Source organism: Petaurus breviceps, unplaced genomic scaffold (assembly GCF_028583685.1).
Source record: "Petaurus breviceps papuanus isolate PSGF00001 unplaced genomic scaffold, PetGlider_PUasm1.0 98, whole genome shotgun sequence".
In the NCBI taxonomy this organism is placed as follows: Eukaryota; Metazoa; Chordata; class Mammalia; order Diprotodontia; family Petauridae; genus Petaurus; species Petaurus breviceps.
Genome location: NW_027187460.1, coordinates 962,655 through 982,643, shown reverse-complemented (window position 1 = coordinate 982,643; position 19,989 = coordinate 962,655). Strand labels below are relative to the sequence as shown.

The following is a 19,989-nucleotide window of genomic DNA, read 5'->3' as shown; positions in this document are numbered from 1 at the left end:
CTGCCAAAGTAACTTTACTGGAACACAGACCTGACCTTGTGATTCTTCTATTCAGTTAAATCCAGTAGCTACCTGTTGCCTCTAAGATAAAATATAAACTCTACTTATCTTTCAAGGGGCAGCTAGGTGGTAGAGTGGATAGAGGACAGGACTTGGAATCGGGAAGATTTGAGTTCAAATGTGACCTCAGATACTTATGAGTTGTGTGACCCTGGGCATGTCACTTAACCCCTACTTGCCTCAATGCCTCATCTGTAAAACGGGGACACACCAGAGAAAGAAATGGCAAACCACTTCAGTATCTCTGCCAAGGACAAAAGTCCATGGGGTCATGTAGAGTTGGACACGACTGAACCCATGACTTCACTGGTACCAGGCCCTGACCACTGAGCCAACTAATATGAAGAGTCACTGAACATAAAATATTGGGATTGGTAGGAACCTTAGAAAATAGAATGTCAGAGTTGGAAGAGATTTTAAGTGACCACCTCATCTTTACAATGGTGAACTCTCAGCTAATAGTTCAGCTTTTCCCAAATGAGTTCTCAGTCCCCTTCCCTTTGTCCTCCCATTCTTCCTCCTAAGACTTCTTGTCCAATGAAGATTGATTTAGTAATTGAGGCAAACCCACCCACTCCTGATAGGATGTATATTCTGATCTTTGTGGCAAAACCCAGAGGAAAGGAGGGAAGAAAGGAACTAAGGCTTAATTAGGGTTTTTATAGTCACTCCCAACATTTTCCCCCCAAAGGGGCAGGTAGAAGTCACCTGAGAAAGAGTTTTTCTCTAGAAAGAGTGTTCCCCATCCTGACAAATCTGCTCTAACCTACTCCCTCAGGTAAAGCCTGGTATGAGTGATAGACTCAGGTTTGCCCTCCATGTAGAGGCAGGCTGAGAAGACTTCAGACAACCAGGCCCAAGTCTTCTCATTCCTCTCCCTGTATTTTCTGCCCTGAAACTATTTGCTGGGAGAGGAAAAGGCTTCAAAAGAGGACTCTCCCTACTAATTCTACTCCTTATTAAGTCAAGCATAAGCATGTCTTGAGGTCTTAGGGAATGAGAGTCTCTTTAGGTCTACCTTTTTGTAACCTCCCAAATTTACCCCGGGGCTCTAGCTTCAAGTCATTCCACATTAGCTCACTCCTCTAGCAACTCTTTTCTCTTAGATCCAGCTGTTGCTATTGACAAATAATTAAGACATCATGTTTAATAGGGAAGAACAGTTTAATTGAATTGAGACAAGCATGTTCCTATCAAGCTTCAAACACAAGGAACCCTACATTGCATCATCATATCAAACCCAGCAACCTGACTGGGGGTGCCAGGCAGGCAGCTGATAGAAAAAGGATGGAAAATTTTATACAAATAACCATACAAGAAAGAATTTCTTCACAGATGTCTAACCACCGGAATGTTCCATGTAGGGATTTCTGCAAAAGGTCAAGATTCATGCCAAGTCACCTTAACAGACTGATGAGAGATTAGCAACCATCTGTATTTCTCTCATTAGAACTGAATGAGGTATCATGCTAAGACACCCTTTGAGGACTGAAAGTTGCTAGGAGATGAACCAGCCAAGGAGACTCTCTCAATCATCTGCTTCACTTGCAGGGGAGAACAAAACTCTTCTGGATATTGTCAAACCATGGTGGCAGAGGGCAGGTTACCTGGGGAGCTTTCTTCTTTTTGTCCTTTCTGTCTTTTTCTCCTGACTCCATTCAAAAGCTTCAATGGCATGTGCTTATCCTTCTGCTGCTAAGCATTTCTTGCAGGGAAAGATAAAGCCTTATTCAAGCATCAAAGCATTGACAAGATACAAGTGTTCAGAGGCAGAGAGGAATTGTTCCTTTGTACCCTATCCTGGGCAACCCACATCAAGACTACTGTGCTAAATAGTCAAAAAGGATTTATTAAGCACTCCTTCCTCCACTCCACTACCAACCTCCCTGGCTTCCTTTAAGTCCCAACTAAAATCCCGCCTCCCACAAGACACAGTTGTAAATGACTATAGTAATCTAGTATTTGATAAACCCAGAGACCCCAGCTTTTGGGACAAGGACTCACTATTTGACAAAACTGCTGGGAAAGCTGGAAGACAGTATGACAGAAATTAGATATAGACCAACATCTCACACAATATACCAAGATAAGGTCAAAATGGGTACGTGATTTAGACATAAAGGATATCATAAGCATATTAGAACAGCAAGGAATAGTTTAGTTGTCAGATCCATAGAAAAGGGAAAAAATGTATGACCCAATAAGATATAGGGAACATTACTAGATGTAAATTGGATAATTTTGACTACATAAATTAAAAAGTTTTTGCACAAGCAAAACCGATGCAACCAAGATTAAAAGGAAAGACAGAAAAATGGAAAATAATATTTACATCAAGTGTCTCTGATAAAGCCCAAGCCCAGTGTTCTATCCACTATACCACCTCACTACCTAATTCCAGTGCCTTCCCTCTGTTAATTATTTCCTTCCATATGTATCTGACCCATGGTAAAGCCTCCCCAGCTTGTATTTGTCTTATCAGCTACAGTCAGACACATTGTACCTTGACTCCAACATGATGATGTCATTTTGGTCCTCTTGGAGAACGAAGGACAACCAACCAACCATTTCCTATTTATCCTGTGCATACATCAGGTTGTAAAGGATGGCAAGGGCTGTCTTTTGCCTCTTTTTGTATCCCCAGGGCTCCCACACAGTGGGTGCTTAATTAATGTTTATTGAATTGAAATGAACTTATTATATTGGTCTCTGTCCTCAAGAAGTTCACATTCTAAGACAACATAAAAACAACTATTTATATATAAGATATACACAGAGTAGATGTAAGGTAATCTCATAGTGAAGGCAGGTGGGGAGGCTAAGAGGGGGCATATACTAGGAAGGACCTCTTTAGAGCAGAAGGTGAGATTTGAGCTGAATCTTAAAGGAAGCCAAGGAAGACAGGAGAAAGAGAAAGCATTTCAAGTGAGAGAAGTGATTATTTTCTTCTCTTATATTAATAATCGACAATTAAATTAGGATTAAGGTTTTTCCTATTTCCTCCTTCAGGGACCAGCCCTTGTAGGTCATTCAGCCAGTCTCTGAAGGACATTGCTGACAGATGAGATGGCCTAGATCTTCTGGGTACATGCTTCTCCATCTTGGGCAGGACCGACCCAACTTGAAAGACCTTGCTGCCAGAATCCAATCTAGGCCAGTTCTTGCCCTTAGGAAAAAAGCCCCCATCCTTGGAATCTTCCATTAGAAGTTAGGGTGATGCAAATCACGAAGGAGAAAACCGACCAGAGTGGTCTGGGTAGAGATGGATTCTTTTGTCCAGATTGCTGGAGGTGGCTGAGTCTCATGCTCAGGTCATGCTCTCAGTAGGAGCTGAAGACTTTTAGCCCACTTCCTCATTAATATATCCACCCACTCATTTAAGGATGAGCAGGAGTTCAAGGATGAGTAAATGAAGAGGGGGAGGGGAGTATATTCCAAGAATAGGCAACAGTATGAGACAGTAGAAATAGACTATGTGTGGACCTGTGGCCAGGCCAACACATGATGTTTTAACTGTGGGTGTCCCTCAAGACACTGTCCTACGTCCTCTTTGTTTCTCCCTCTCAGATCTTTTACTTGGTGATCTCTTCAGCCCCCATGGATACAATTAACACCTCCATGCAGATATTTTGCAACTCAATTTATCCCGCCCTCATCACTTTCCCGACTTCTAGTCTCCTGTTTCCAATTGCCTATTGGTCATCTCAAACAGGATGATCAAAGACATTTTAAATTCAACATTTCCAAAACATAACTAATTCTTTTCTCCAAACCATTCCTCCTTCTCCTAATTTCCCTATTACTTTGGAGAACACTGCCATCCTTCCAGTTACCCAGGCTTACTAACTAGGTGTCATAAATGACTTCTCATTCTTTCTCATCCCTCATATCCAAGTATTTGTCATTTGTTGCTGTTGAGTCTTATCGATTCTACTTCTGCAACATATCTCATTTATTCTCCCTTTTTCCCTTGACATTGCCACTCCCAGTACAGGTCCTTGTTACCTCAGATGTGAATAGCTGCAACTCTGATTGGCCTTCCTGCCTGAAGTCTGCCCCCACTCCAGTTTATCTTCCATTTAGCCACCAAAGTTATCTTCCTAAAGTGCAAGTCTGACTATATTACCCTCACCCCACCACCACCCTCCAACTCAGTAAATTCCAAGCTTCTTATTATCTCTAGGACCAAATATAAAATCCTATTTGCTTTTCAAAGCCCTTCATAACCTGTTTTCTTTTTACCTTTCTAGTCTTCTTACACTTTATTTCCTCCATGTACTCTACAAACCAATGACACGGACCTCCTTGCTGTTCCTCAAAGGAGACATTCCATCTCTTGACTCCATGCATTTTCACTGGCTGTCTCTCATGTCTGGATTTCTCTCCCTCCTCATCTATCCCTGGTTTCCTCAGCTTCCTTTAAATCTCTTCTAAAATTCTACCTTCTGCAAATAGTCTTTCCTTCCCCCACCCCCAATTGCCTTCCCTCTGAGATTACCCCATTTTCTACACATATATGTGTGTGTGTATACATATCTTGTATGCACATAATTGTTTGCAGCTTGTCTCCCCCATTAGATTGTAAGCTCCCTGAGTAATGTTTTTATCTTTTTTTTGTATCCCCAGCACTTAGCAAGTTCCTGGCACATCCTAGGCACTCAACAAATGCTTTTTGACTAAGTGACTGAGATGTTATGCATATAGCAATAAAGTATACTTTGTGTATATAAGGTATACTTTGTATGAAATCTCAATGTACGATGTACTCTGTATTTGTGTAACATACATAGTCTGTCTTCTGTATAGGATGCTGTTATATGATGTTATGTGTATTATGTTTCTGCCTGTGGCTCTTGTGTTCGACCTATTGTATACAACTAATTTAATATGCATACTCTGTACCAACATGTGACTTTTGAATCTGGAGTAATTGCCTTTGATTGTGCAATGGGCAGATCAGTCTATGCCTTGGACCTTCTCAGTCTTTCTCTTTATTCTTTTTCGTGTTAGTAGCTCCCATGGATTCAATGATCATTTTAAAGCTAATGACTCTTAGATCTCTATAGCCAGCCCTCTTTTTCCTCTCCTGATCTCCAAGTCAGCATGACCTGTTAAAAATATCTGATGGACATTTTTAACAATGATGTCCCATGGACATCTCAAACTCAACATATCCAAAGAGAACTTATTTTCATTTACTTTCATGTTAGCAAAGAATGGGAAACAAAGTCAATTTCTTTCCACGGAGGAAGAGCTAAACAACTTGTGGTACATGAACGCAAGGGGCTATTATTGTGACGTAAGAAAAGATGAATAGGGGCAGCCAGGTGGTACAGTGAGTAAGAGCGCCAGCCCCAGCGGCGTTGGGAGATCTGGGATCAGTTCTGGCCAAAATAACTGGCCGTGTAACCTTGAGCACTTAACCCCAATTGCTTTGAAAAAAAAAAAAGAAAAGATGAATAGGAAGAGGACAAGGAAACATTAGAAGACTTATATGAACTGATGTAGAGTGAAGTCAACAGACCCAGGAAAACAATATACACATTAACTATAAAAATGTAAATGGAAAGAGAAAAAAATAGATACTGGGTACTGGACACTACCCCAGGCTACTTCTATAATTGAGAGTTTCTCATTTATACTTTGGAAGCAGTTGTGGTACAGTAGAAAGAATGCATTTTGAGCCTGGGGACCCAGACTTGAGTTCAGGTCAGTTCAATTGGTATTTATTAATTGCCTACTATTTTTCAGGTGCTGGGGGAAAAAGACAAAAGCAAGAGTCTGTGCCTGCAAAACCTTGTGTTGCTATGTTCTGAATCTTGGTTCTGTCAGTTACCAATCATGTGACCTTGGTTATTTCATTTCCTATCCAAGTGTTATTTCTAACCATGAGTTCAAAGTAAAAATGCTCTGATGGTGAAATCTCAGGCACTGTGACAGACCAATGAAGAAGAGAGTATAGGGTAGGGACTGAGTAAAGGCAGGTTTCTTTATTTAGACAACTTAAATCACTAAGTTCAAAGAGGGCATTATATTTTGACTAATCCTAAAAGAAACCCTAGCAAACAAGGGAGTATTGTGTGTGAAAGAGTTTTAATACCTTTCCTAGGTTCCTATATTCAGATTTCTATGCAAGCCCTGGATTAATTAACTTTCAGTTCCCACCTGATTATTTTCTCAGCAATTAGGATCCTCTGTTGGGAGTTGAGTAGAAAAGCATTTTCCCTGTCCTGGAGATGCTTGCAATCCCTAGCCATTGCCAAGGTCATGAGGAGGGAAGAATGATTAGCACACTCGTTGAATTGGGCTTCTGTTTGCTCTCAGATTTCAAAGACTAACTAGGATCATTGTGAGTCATGCTGATTTCAAAATCCCATATATTTCTATATGCCAGGGCTTGTTTTTCTCCCTGGACAAATGTAAAAGGTACGAAATTCAAATATATTTGTGGAAATTCAGTAGTTTCAGGTATCTCACTGATTTCCTCTCTCTCTAGCATTCTTTCCTGACAACAGAAGCAATGTTTCTCCCTCAAACCAGAGGTTCCCCCAGGGTAGATGCCTTGTCTTCCCCTCGGACTGGTTGCTTCCTGACTAGGCTTCCTGTGAGGAAAGGGGCCGTGTCTTTCTGGCAGGGCAGTCCAGAGCATCCAGGAAAGGGCCAGATCTCCCTTTCCTTCCATCCCTCCCTTCCCTCCCCCCACCATGAGCTGGTGCCTTCGCCTCAGGCAGCTGGTATAAATCCCTAAATTCAGGCTTTCAGGGATGGACAAGGGATTATTTAAAGTGGGCAGCAGTCTGACCCTGACCTCCTCTACCCTCATCAGCCAGCACTAAGCAGGGCAGACAGGAATCCAGTCAGGATAAGACCAGACCCTTGAGGCACCAGGGCACTATTGTCAACACAGAGGTCAGTGTTGCAACAAAATATGGGCTGAGATTCTCCAATGGCATCAGGATCTGTGGGGACACAGGAGGCCACGCACCCTCGCTGAACCGTCTTCTCATGCATGAAGGGATAACCTGAAAAATCCCAGAGGGGAGAAGAGTGAGATAAGGTCCCAGTACATCTTTTGCTGCTTTCAACTAGACTTTTATATTCCTAACTTCTGTGGCACGAATAATACCACAGATATCCAGAGCCATAATAACCAAAAGATCCTGGCTTCACAGACACAAACACACACACACACACACACACACACACACACACACACACAGAGGAACAGAAAGGGGCCTTAGGGGGTCATCTAGTCTGACTTCCTCATTTTACAGATAAAGACACTGAAGCACAGAGAGAGGAAGTGATTTGTCCAGGATCCCCAAACTTCAGATTTATTCCTCCCTCCATTCCTTCTTTCAGCCTCTTATTTTTTCTTATAGCCATTCATGCTAACACAGGGAATTCTAGATCTCAGTTTTAGCATGGACTTTTAAAATCGTCTTGTCTTCCTTAGCAGGGCATATATACTTCACAAGGAGGTAGCCTGATTCTGCCAGAATACCTAAAGTGATGGGGAGCTTACTGCTTTCTAAGGTACCCTATCCCATGGGGGAACAGCTCTCATTGTTGAAAAGTTCTTTCTTATATTGAAGTGGGGGCATGGGGAAAAGAGAAGAAAAACAGGAATTAGGACTAGGAATTAGGAGATCTAGGGTTCTCTTCTTGATAATATTTCTGTCTTGCTGTATGACCTTGTTCAGGTCATGGCCCCCCTCTAGGTCTCAGGTCCCTCCATCAATAAAATAAGTCATCGAATGACTACTGTTCTATGAACATATGAACTGCAATCTGGCTCCCGGTACCTTCACTCTCCCTCTCTTGAGGTCCACTACAGGTTTAAACCTATGACCTAACAGCTTAGAGTCTCAGATTTAGGTCTGGAAATCTCCTTAGAGATCAATCAATCAACAACCATTTATTAAGCAACTAGTAATGCTCTGGGTGCTACACAAGGCTTCTAAGTACACAAATATAATGAAACAGTCCCTACTCACATGACTGCTTGGAGATTTGGTTAGTGAATTTGCAAACAGAAAACTGAGAACTGGCTGTTTATAAAATGACCAGGAGGCTCCAATCACTGGCGGCTCTGTCCCTCAGAGTAAGGCCCCTCAGACCCAGTGCTTTAATTTTCCCTTGCCTTCAGAGGCCCTTGGATCTTCCTAGCTATCTCTTGGCCTTACCTGATTGCAAAGACAGCATTGTGGTTTTACACCATCCCTCTGCAGCTGAACAGTTGGCTACATCCGCGCAGAGAGACAAGGCTGTGGGTTTGGAGCAGGAGAAGCAGCTCAGGGAACTACCTGCAATGCAGAGGCATTCTCAGTACACATACCTGTACACACACACACACACACACACACACACACACAAACACACGAACACAGACACAGACAGATACAGAAACATAAACCCAGAGAGACAGAGATACACAGAAATACAGGCATTGAGAGAGGCACAGAACCCCAGACTCAGGCACAGAGACAAGAAGAGGGAGCACGGATGCTGTGCTCTATATAAGTTCAAATCCCACCACAGGCACTAACTAGTTATGTGACCTTGAGGAACACACTGTGTGCCTTGGATTTCTCACTGGTAAAATGACAGGGTTAGACTCACTGGCCTCTAGAATCCCTCTGGGCCCTAAATCTTTCATCCTAAAACACATCCTTGGACCACAGACTTGGAACTGAATGGTCTCAGAGGTCATAGCATCCAACCTCCTCATTACACACAGGGCACTAAGGTCTAGAGAAGTGAAATGACATAGCCAAGGGGTTATAGAGCTGTGTGACCCAACAATATTGCTACTAAATTTATTCCCCAAAGAGATCAAGGACAAGGGAAAAGGACCTATATGTAAAAAATGTTTATAGAAGCTCTTTTTGTGGTGGCAAAGGATTAGAAATTAAGGGGATACCTGTTAGCTGGGGAATGGCTGAACAAGTTGTGGTATATTATTGTGAGGGAATACTATCATGTAAGAAATGACAAAGGGGATGGCTTCCAAAAAACCTAGGAAGACTATGAACTGATGCAAAGTGAAGTGAGTAGAACCGGGAAAACATTGTACACAGTAACAATAATACTCTAAGAATAGACTGTGAAAGACTTAGTTACTCTGATCAATAAAGTGATCCATAACAATTCCAAAATGAAAAAAAAAATGCTGTTCACCTCCAGACAGAAAACTGAAGGATTCTGAGTGCAGATAGAAATATACATATATACACACACGTGTGTATACACATATACACACATATATATGTTTCTTTATTTTTCTTCTTCTTTGGCAACATAGCTAATATGGAAATACATTTTGCATGACTTCACATGTATAATGTGAATCACATTGCTTGCTTCTCCAATGGAGAGGGGAGAGGATGGAGGGAAGGAGAGAATTTGGAACTCAAGATAAAAAAAAGAATGTTAAAAATAAAAAAAAAAAACTGTAGGGGTGACTAGGTGGCGCAGTGAGTAAGAGCTCTGGCCCCGGAGTCGGGAGTACTCGGGATTGGTTCTGGCCTCAGATACTTAATACTCACACACACAAAAAACTGGCCATGTAACCTTGAGCAAGTTACTTAACCCCAATTGCTTTAAACAAAACAAAATGAAACTGTAGAAGGTGAAGCAAATTTTGGAAAATTAATTCTCATCCACAAGATGCCTCTGGAGCCTGGGATTGTGGCACTAACAGAGACTGAGGGCTTATGTAGAAGAGGCTCCCAGAACAGGGACAGACTTTAGACCCTTGACCTCTCTTCAATTCCAGACCAGCCTCCAGGGATTTCATTCCTTCCCGCAAGGTCTCTTTGTCTAGTCTGGGTCTTTCTCAGTGTTTGAGGACCCTCTACAGAAGAACTGATTTTGAACCCAAGGTCTTTTACCTACTATCCTAATGACCTGGGGCAAGACAGTTAACCTTTTTGGGCTTCAGTTTACTTATTTGTTAAAGAAGAAATCATATTAGATTATGTTTTAGTTCCCTTAGAGGTCTAAATCTATAATTTTTTAACTTTCCTGAATGTAAAAATACTTATTATATGCTAAGCAATGGAGATTCCAAAACAAAACCTAAACAAGAAAGAAGATAAAGTACCTGCAGGTGGGAAGATCTGAGTCCAAATCCAGCCTCAGATACTTACTGGCTATGTGACCCCAACCAGTCACTTAGCCTCCCTCAGCCTCATTTTCTTTATCTGTAAAATGGGGAGAATAATAGCACCTTCCTCCCAGGATTGTTGTGAGAATAAAATGAGATAATAACTGTAAAGCACTTAGCACAATGCCTGGCACATAGCAAGCACCATAGAATGCTAGAAGTTGTTCTGTTATTATCTAAAGGAACTCCATTTTAATAAAGGGAAACAATACCTACAGGAGGGTTCAGCTGCGGGGCAGATGGGAAGGTCTTGTGGTCCTTAGGGTGCAGCAGCAAAGCAGATGGTAATGCATCTTCTTTTTTATTTAATATTTATTCAATTTATTTTTGCCTACATTTTGAGTTCTGAGTTATTACCCTCCCACCTCCCAACCCCCACACTAGAGGAGGCTAGCATTTGACACAAATTTTATAAACATATATACACACGTGTGTTTATATGTATGCATGTATATATACACATCCATATGTATGTACACACATACATATGTACATATATACATATGTATGTATATGATACTCTATAATACATACATCAGTTCCTTTTTTGGAGATGGATAGCATCTTTCTTCATAGGTCCTTTGTAGTTGATTTGAATATTCATATTATTCAGAATAGCTTAGCCATTCATAGTTACTCTTCGAATATTATTGCTGTTACTGTATTCAATGTTCTCTTGGTACTGTTCATTTTACTCTTCATTATTTCATGCAAGTCTTTCTGTGTTTTTCTAAAGTCACCCAGTTCATCATTTCTTACAGAACAGCAGTATTCCATTATAATCATAGTAAGACGTTCCACAATTGATGGGCATTCTCTCAATTTCTAGTTCTTTGCCACCACAACAAAGAGCTATTACAAATATTTTAGAACATATATGTTCTTTTCCTTTTCCCTTCATCACCTTAGGAAACAGACCTAAGTAGTGGATCAAAGGATATACAGAGCTTTATAACTCTTTGGGCATAGTTCCATATTGCTCTGCAAAATGGTTGAATCAGTTTACAATCCTACCAACAATGTATTGGTGTCCCATTTTTTTCACAGTCCCTTCAGCTTTTGTCATTTTTCCCTTCTAACATTTCAACCAAGCTGATATGTGTGAGATGGTACCTCAAAGTTGTTTTAATTTGCATTTTTCTCATGAATAATGATTTAGAGCATTTTTTCATATGATTATGTATATCTGTCTATCTATCTATACCTATATATATATCTGAGTTTTTCTTCCAAGAATTGCCTGTTCATATCCTTTGACCATTTATCAATTGGGGAAATAACTCATATTCTTATACATTTGACTCAGTCCTCTATATATTTGAGATCTTAATCTGAGAAACTGTCTATAATTTTTTTCTCAATTTTCTGTTTTCCTTCTAATCTTGGCTACATTGATTTTATTTGTACAAAACTTTTTAATTTAATGTAATAAAAAATATCCATTTTATACCCCACAATGCTCTCTGTCTCTTGTTTATTCATAAATTCTTCTCTTATTCATAAATCTGATAAGTAATATGTTCCATGTTCTTTTAATTATAATATCTCCCTTTTTGTCTGGGTCATGTATCCACTTGGACCTTATCTTGGTAAATGGTGTAAGATATTGGTCTATAGGCGCGGCTAGGAGGCACAATGAATAGAGCACCGGCCCTGGACTTGGGAGGACCTGATTTCAAATCTGGCCTCAGACACTTGACACACTTACTAGCCATGTGACTTTGGGCAAGTCACAACCCCAATTGCCCTCCAAAAAGAAAAAAAAAGATATTGGTCTATACCTAGTTTCTGTCAGACTGCTTTCCAGTTTTCCCAACATTCATCTTCTTTAGTCTCATTTCTAGCTTGGAACTGGACTCTGATCCATTTTCTCCTAAGATCCCTAAGACTCCCAAGGAGTAGTTTCTAAGGTGCTGGACATATCCAGACTCTACCTGAATTCTCCATTAGCTTATAGGCTTTGATTCTGATCTTTATCAGTCCCCATCTCTTCAGAAAGGGCAGGCTTACTTTTTTTTAGTCTATACTCACAAGAATGATGCCCATTTAATCGCTATATTTGCTGAACTGAACTGAAACATTTGTCTTGTTTGGCCTGAGTTCTGATGCATGGTAGGTGGAGACAGAAGGAGGAAAAGGATAGGACCTTGTCCCTGGGGAGAATTCCATGAGGGAGATAGGACCTGATACACAGGAGATGGTGTAGTTCAGCTGCTAATGGAGGGAGAGATCAGCTTGGACTAGAGACAGCTGAGGAAGATGAGAGAAGATGTAGAGTGGGACCAGAGCTGGGCCTCAAAGGATGGGGAGATTAGTATCAGAGAAAGAAAAAGGGAAAGTCTTTCAGGGAGGGGAACAGCCTAGGCAGTGGTGCATGTATAAGTATCAGGATTTAGGGACAGATGAGACCCTAGAGACCATCTAGTGCAACTAACCCATTTTACAGAGGAGGAAACTGAGGTCCAGAGAGGAGAACATGATGGCCCAAGATCATAAAAACTCCAAATCCAGTTCTCTTTTCAAACAAATCTAACTGGAGTGGAGGGTGCATTTTAGAAACAAGGGAAAGAGGAGATTAGCATTCTAGTCATTGGATCCCTGTGTAACCTCATGGACGTCACTTCCTTTCTAGGAATAGATGGTCGCCAAGGTCATTTCTAGCTCTAGCTTTATATGTTCTAAGAGTCCTTCAGTCTAAGAGGTCTATGAGGTCTTGAACGTAAGGTCAAGAAGGACAGAGAGTTTCTCCAGCCTCCTCTGTACTCTGCCTGGTGCCATGATGCCTGTCAAGAGTCTGGGGGACCTGAAGGAAGTCCCTTTCTAGCCCACAGAATTCCCTTTCCTCCTCCTCTCACCCCTAATTTTCCACTATAATCTCTTTGAGGGTGGGGGCTATTTAATTTCTGTCTTCGAATGCCCATGGCCTTGCTCAGTGATGTACCCAGAGCAGGTGCTGAGTGCTGAATTGAAACCAGTGGCTCCACAAATTTAATTTGCTTATCTGATCCAGCCACCAGGCAGGATTGTCTGCCCCCTGCTGGTCAAGTTCTTTTATGCCTGACTAGATGCCCCAGCTCTGACAAAACCAATTTCTTTTTCCCCATATTATAGTCAGAGCCTAATGGGACCTCTGAGATCATTTGGTCTACCTTGTATGGATAAGAAACCCAAGCCTCGAAAGAACAAAAGAATCCGAACCAGAAGCAGGAGTGTGCTAGTAAATGTTTAACAATCAGTTCTCCGAAAAAGAAAGAATGTACAACATACTTATTGCATTATTGGCATCTTTTTCCATCGCTTTAAGTCTAAAGCCAGGGGTGGGGGACCTGCACCCTCGAGGTCATATGCGGCCCTCTAGGTCCTCAAGTTCATTCCCTCTGACTGAATCCAAACGTCATAGAACAAATCCCCTTAATAAAAAGATTTGTTCTATAAAACTTGGATTCAGTCAAAAGGCAGCAGTTGAGGACCTAGAAGGCCATGTTCTCCACCCCTGGTAAATGATCAACACAGCAACAAATCAAGTGATGATTTCCAGCTTTCCCTATTCCTGAGGTGTAAATGCTCATGCCCAGACCAAGTTAGTTCCAGCCTCCCTGTTTTAATTTTCATGCTATCTTAAAATGATATCACAACAAGCCAAGAATGCTTCTTCTTTTAGCAATGAAGAAAAGGTCTACTTTAGGTTTTTTTTTTTAAGTATGCATCCCTTATACATTTGATGAATGCTTACACTGCACTGGACATTCTTATCTCTATGCTTTTCCTTCCCTTGATTCCTAAAGCAATCATGCATCAAAAAAGAATAACAATTGTGTTAACTTCCAGGAAAATATACTGAGCAACATGCAATTCAATCCCTGAGCAAGAATCCTTTCTGCAACACTTTAACTACACCAGGTTACTTTAGCTTCAGTTAATCAATTAGCAAGCACCTATAAATCGCCACATGGGGCAGTTAGATGGCATAGCAGATAGAGCACGGGGCTTGGAATCAAATCAGGAAGATTTGTGTTCATAAGTTCAAATCTGGCCTCAGACACTTACTAGCTGTGTGACTCCGGGCAAGTCACTTAACCCTGTTTGCCTCAGTTTCCTCATCTGTAAAATGAGTTGGAGAAGGAAATGGAAAATCACTCTAGTTAGTACCTTTGCCAAGAAAACCCCAAATGGGGTCATGAAGAGTTGGATGTGACTGAAAAACGATTGGACAACCACAAATAAATTGCCAGGCACTGGATTATGTACTAGGGATACAAAAGTAATAAATGAACCGTCCCTCTTAGTGAAGAGTTTACCCTCCAGGAATGAGAACTGCTCTCTATCTCAGTCAGTCTATTCTATTGTAGGACAGCTTCAATTATTAGAAAGTTTTTTCCTCCCATTGAACCAAAAGCTCCTACCTGTAATTTCATGACATTGGTCCTCACCCTGTCATCTGAACAAGTCTGGTCTCTGTTCAATGACAGTCCTTCAGATATCTGTGGTCAGCTCAAGCCCAAGTCTTCTCCATGGTAAACGTTCCCATTTCCACTGGTCCTCCCTTGACATGGCTGCCTCCTTTCATTTCCCTGGCCTGACCTTTTCTGAATGGGATTGAACTGCTAAGGAGTTGTCCTAAAATCTGGCTTCCCGGACTGAATGTGGGAATCATATCACAGAAAGAGGAAGTGACTTGTCCAGTCACAAAGTCACGAGCTGAGCCAGGATTTGACCTCCCCTTCTGAGGCCTTAAGCTAGGGGGTCTTTCCTCTTCCCCAAATGGCCTCTGGTTCATTCAAAATTTATATAATCAGCATTCCCCACTGTTGTGGGTTCTTTGCTCATATGGGGAAGATACAAGGAAGAAGAAATCTGAGCTTGGCCTTCCAAGAGTTCCTTGTCTGGCTATAGAAAAAAAATCACCTAAGAAGACAGATTACAATACCTCTGAGTCCCCAGGTTTGGGAAGTCAGTAGGGAAAAGAAAACAATTAACCTGTATTGGTGTGGTCTGGGAAGGCTTTCTGAAGGAGGTAATAGAATCATGAGACCTGGGTTCTGATACCAGCTTTACTAGTTAATAGCCATAACTAACAGTAACAAGTCTTTCAGAGTCTCAGTCTCCTCATCTGCAAAATGAACATAACACCTGTACCATCTCCCTCATAAGGTTGTAGAGAAAATACTTTTTATATATCCAAGCCCTATAAAATTGTGGTTCTCATAACTATTACCATTTGAAAAGGGACAGGATTGAGGGCAGTATGGTAATGGACAGATATGGGAATGGGTAATGGAGAGAGTTGGCCATAGAGTCTGGAAGACCTGAATTCAAATTCCCCCTCAGACACATATTAATTATGTGACCTTGGATAAAATTATTCAACCTCTCAGTGCCTCAGGCAGCTCTCCAGGACTTATCCAGAACTTCATTGGTTGAAAAAGTTTCAATAATAACAGAAATAGATTTATATAGGGCTTTAAAATTTTTTTCAATTGTACCTGACTCTTTGTAATCCCAGTTTTGGGGGTTTTCTTGGCAAAAATACTAAAGTAGTTTGCCATTTCCTTCTCCAGATCATCTAACAGATGAGGAAACTGAGGCAAACAGGGTTAAGTGACTTGCCCAGGGTCACACACTGCTAGTAAGTATCTGAAGCCGTATTTGAGCTCAGGAAAAAGAGTACTGGTACTTTCTGTACACCACCCAGGACTGGTCTTGTTCCAAAAAGGATTGGGATAAACAGAGAAGATGGAAGGTAATGATTATAAAGGAACTCTGGGAGTATGCCAGGGACTTTGTTGTTATTCAGTCATGCCCAGCTCTTCATGAGACCCTGTGGACCATGCTGTCCATACTCCACAGAGACTGAAATTATTTGTCATTTCTTCTCCTCCAGTGGATTAAGGAAAATAGAGGTTAAGTGACTTGACCAGGATCTCACAGCTAGTACATATCTGAGGCCAGATTTGAACTCAGGTCTTCCTGACTCCAGGCCCAGTGTTCTATCCACTGAGCCACCTAGTTGCCCCAGGGTATATGCCAGAGATAGCACTTGGTAATCATGGGCTTAGCTCTTCTGCCCAGGAATTGCTGAGTTCCCATGAGTGCTTGAGTCCTTTGCTCAAGTCTTGGTTAACAAGTCTTAGAGACCAGGAAGACTTTGGGCAGGAGTCCATTTCTAGTCCTGGTTTTTTCTGTCCTGTTCTGGGCTTGATGTTCCTTAGAATCCCAGTTGAAGGAAGGTTAATGACTATGTTGCAATTCCTTACATTGACTCCATGGACCAGTCCCCAGGGATAGAACCAAACAGCTTGAGGCAGGGGGTGTCCCTGGGAGACATGGGCTCAAGTCCTGATGTCCAAGCCTAGTCAGGTACTTCACACTAGGATTCAAAGCTCTGTCCCAAGTTTAGGGGCCGAGGGCAGGCCTCTACTGCTGCCCCTGCATATGTGGGGAGAGTTTGCCCCCTTCAGCTCTGACAGAAAAACTCACACAGACTATGTGATACAGCAGAAAGAGTCCTGGGCTTGAAATTCAAAGACCTGGGTTCCAATGTGGCTTTGTGACTCAGTGCCTTTGCCTTGTTGTGGGACAGGCCATTCGACCTCTCTAGGACCCCATTTGTATAATGGAGAGGGGTTGGTTGGGCAAGATTATCTCTGAGTTCTTTTTCAACTCTAAAATTCTATCCCCTTACAAAGGAACGGCTCAAATCATACCACCACCAGGAAGTCTTCCCTAATTTCCCAACTCTCCGAGTCCTAAAGACCCTCACTTTGGCAGTTCACTAATATTTTGCAATGTCTTGCTTTCTGTTTCCTGTTTGTAAATCATCTCTCCAACCCAGACCAAGCCCCTCTCCCACAATGGGGACAAACAAGAAGAAGGGGAGTGGGTATGGGAAGGTAGAGGAAGACTAGATGAATTGACCTATGACATCAGAGGTTTTCTCTGCAAAGTTCTGTCTATACCAGGGTCATACGACCCTGGGGCTGCTGCCCCTCTGCTCTCCTACTTCTTTGCTAACCTAATTTTTTGCTTCCCTCACTGCTATGCCCTTCTACCCTGTCCCTGCCCCCAACACACACAGATACATATGCACACACACACACACACACACAGAGACTTCATTTATCCACTTAGAATCATTAAAATCAGAATATATCATAACCAGGGGTTCTTACCCTGGATTCTGTGAACCTTTTAAAAAATATTTTGATAACCATAATTCAATATAATTTGTTTTCTTATTAATCCTCTGTATTTTATGAATTTAAAAGCAATATTCTGAGGAGTCCATACATTTCACCGGACTGCCAAAGAAATTCTGGACACTAAAAATATTAGAAACTCTTAATGTAATCTGTAAAGGATGGAAGATATATTAGAACATTAGATATGAGAAGCACCTTAGAACAAAGAAAGTTAAACATCCAATTTGGAAGAGCTTTAGAACATAAAATATTAGAGGTGGATGTATCTTAGAGCACAGAATAATTGAGCTGGATGGGTTCTCACTTAGGACATAGTTTAGAATATCATTGTGAAGGAGGTTTGGAACACTGAATGTGTTGGAAGGAGTCTTAAAACATAGAATGTTAGAGCTGGAAGGAGACCTAGAACACAAAATGTTAGAACTGGAAGGAACCTTAGAGATTATTGAGCTGTTACTTATTCCTAAATCCACGGATCTTTATTTCCACTCCAAGGACCTCAAGAAAGTAATAATTAGAATTCCCAGGGGTCAATCCTAAGGCAGTGAAGGTTTTACCCTAGAGGGTAATGGGTCTAAAAGCAACCCCACACCAGAAGGACCCTGAGTCCTTACACTAACATTTGGCAGCCTGTCCTTGTTCCCCTGCCTCCCCCCCCCCCCCCCCCCCCCCCGGATTGTGCTTTTAAAATAACTTCACATACAAACTTGCTTTGAATCACTACTGGGAATGTGGGTGGGTCAGTACATGCCAACACACGGGCCCGTCCTTGCTCCTAAGTGGGAAATGTTTTTGAGTTTGTTATCAAAGGAATCCTGCTAATCTACAAATTAATTTGTAGTCTAAGTGATTGAGTTGCCTGTACTCTAGGGTCACTTCCTGCTGACTTTGACCTATTCCTCAGGGCCTCGGGGGCTTCCAGCCTAAATGAAGATAACATAGAGGACGAAATCTTTAGACAGAGCAATTAAAATATTAAGTTGCATATTTGTTGCACATATATGCCCAAGGTCTGGACATGCTTGGGTGTCAGGAGGGTCCGGGGCTGCAGAAAACTAGTGAAGGCTCCCCATCCCATATTGGAACTCTGCCAAAGGAAGGTTTAATACTCAATCCTCAGCCTGTCAATCTTTCCCCTAACTGGAAGTCACCTTGAGGGACGGCTGTCCCTGTCTTCTCATCTCAGCTCCTTTCAACCTGGTGGAAAGGGGCGGGGCGGTCTAGGATGGGGATTGAATGGCTGATCCTGAGACTCCTGTAATCCCGGAGGTTGAGAATTTTAGGCTGCAAGAACCCCAGTATTGCTGAGTGGATGGCAGGGTAGTTGAACTCTCAGTCCCCTGCCGGACACTGCATCCCCTCTTCCCGTATCACCGAGTAACTGGAAGTTCATTTCCTTTCCAGACATTACTCCACAATGGGACAGTTCAGAGTGCTAGAAAGTCCTTCCTGAAAACTGACACACAAGCTCCCGGACTGTTAGAAGAAAACCAGTTAGTTAGCCGGTGGGAACTAGGCTGCTCCTGCCCAGGAGGGTCATCTCCCCGTCCCGCCCTCCGGCCGGTCAGTGCCACGATCTTTGGCAGCCGGGGGTCTCCTAGCTCTTCCCTCCCCACCTCCGCGGGGCTGGCACACAGCTGGAGAGGATTAGGCGGACTTTCTAAGGACTCCCAGTCACTCCTGGTGCCCGCCCCGTCCCTACCTCTCCTGGCGGCGGTCCTGGGGGTCCTACTCACCTAGGGGCAGGGCGGCCGCAGCCAGTAGGAGGGCAGCCAGGACAGGCTTGGGCATGGTGCACAAGGAAGCCGGGGCGGGGGCCGGGGTGTCCGGAGTGTATTCGGGGAAGGCGAGATTGAGTGGGGCAGAGGGGCAGAACTCTCGGGGAGCGAGGAGGGGAGAGCGAGCGTGACGACCTGGGAAGCTTGGAAGAGTTCCTGGGAGAGCAGCAGGTAAGTAGCGGCCCGGTGGGGTGTGGGCTGGGCGGGGTCTCGAGTGCGGAGGAAGGTGAAGGAGCGCCGAGAGGTAAGAGGAGCAGTCAGGCATGGAGAAGCCTGGGAGGAGTTTTGGGGTGAGGGGACGGGGGAAGCAGAGGTGGTGAGGGAGGGGGCACGAGAATGCAGACGGGCTGGGGTGGAGGAGCGCTAGGAGCAGGGAGGGCTGGGGGCGGGGGGCGGGGGGGCGGTTGGGAATCACTGGGGAAAGAAAGAGGGTGAGAGTGTGTGTGTACTTCCTGGTCTCCGAGGATCATTCACTGAGGGCCAGAATGGACTAAAGCAGTCATTTAATCCCACCCTCCTCATTCTACAGAGAAGGAAACTGAGACCCAAAGTGACTTGCTCAGGATTACATAGGTACAGTACAGTTGGTGGGCTGAGCCCCCAGGCCCTGCTCTCTTCCTGCTGAACGATCCTGAGCTTAGGTATGCAGTGGGGCCGGAGGCTGCCAGATCCAGTTGGGTGAGCATCTGCATGTCACTGGGGAGAACTGGTTGGGACAGGTGAGGATACGTGGTCAGAAAAATGTGGGGTGAAGGGCAGTAGAGCAGCTATGGGGGTAGAGGTA

General features: G+C 42.9%; 1 protein-coding gene across 1 annotated transcript; it reads right to left on the bottom strand.

Moving 5' to 3' along the window:
• Positions 1 to 6,178: 6,178 nt before the first annotated feature.
• On the bottom strand, positions 6,179 to 19,470 carry LOC138156008 (ly6/PLAUR domain-containing protein 2-like). The gene is made up of 3 exons (XM_069081293.1): positions 19,164 to 19,470; positions 8,247 to 8,366; positions 6,179 to 7,082 (listed from the first exon to the last, which is right to left on the bottom strand). Exons 1-3 carry the CDS (start codon positions 19,468 to 19,470, stop codon positions 6,883 to 6,885), a joined length of 627 nt encoding a protein of 208 aa, XP_068937394.1. The 3' UTR covers positions 6,179 to 6,882.
• Between the last annotated feature and the right edge of the window lie 519 nt (positions 19,471 to 19,989).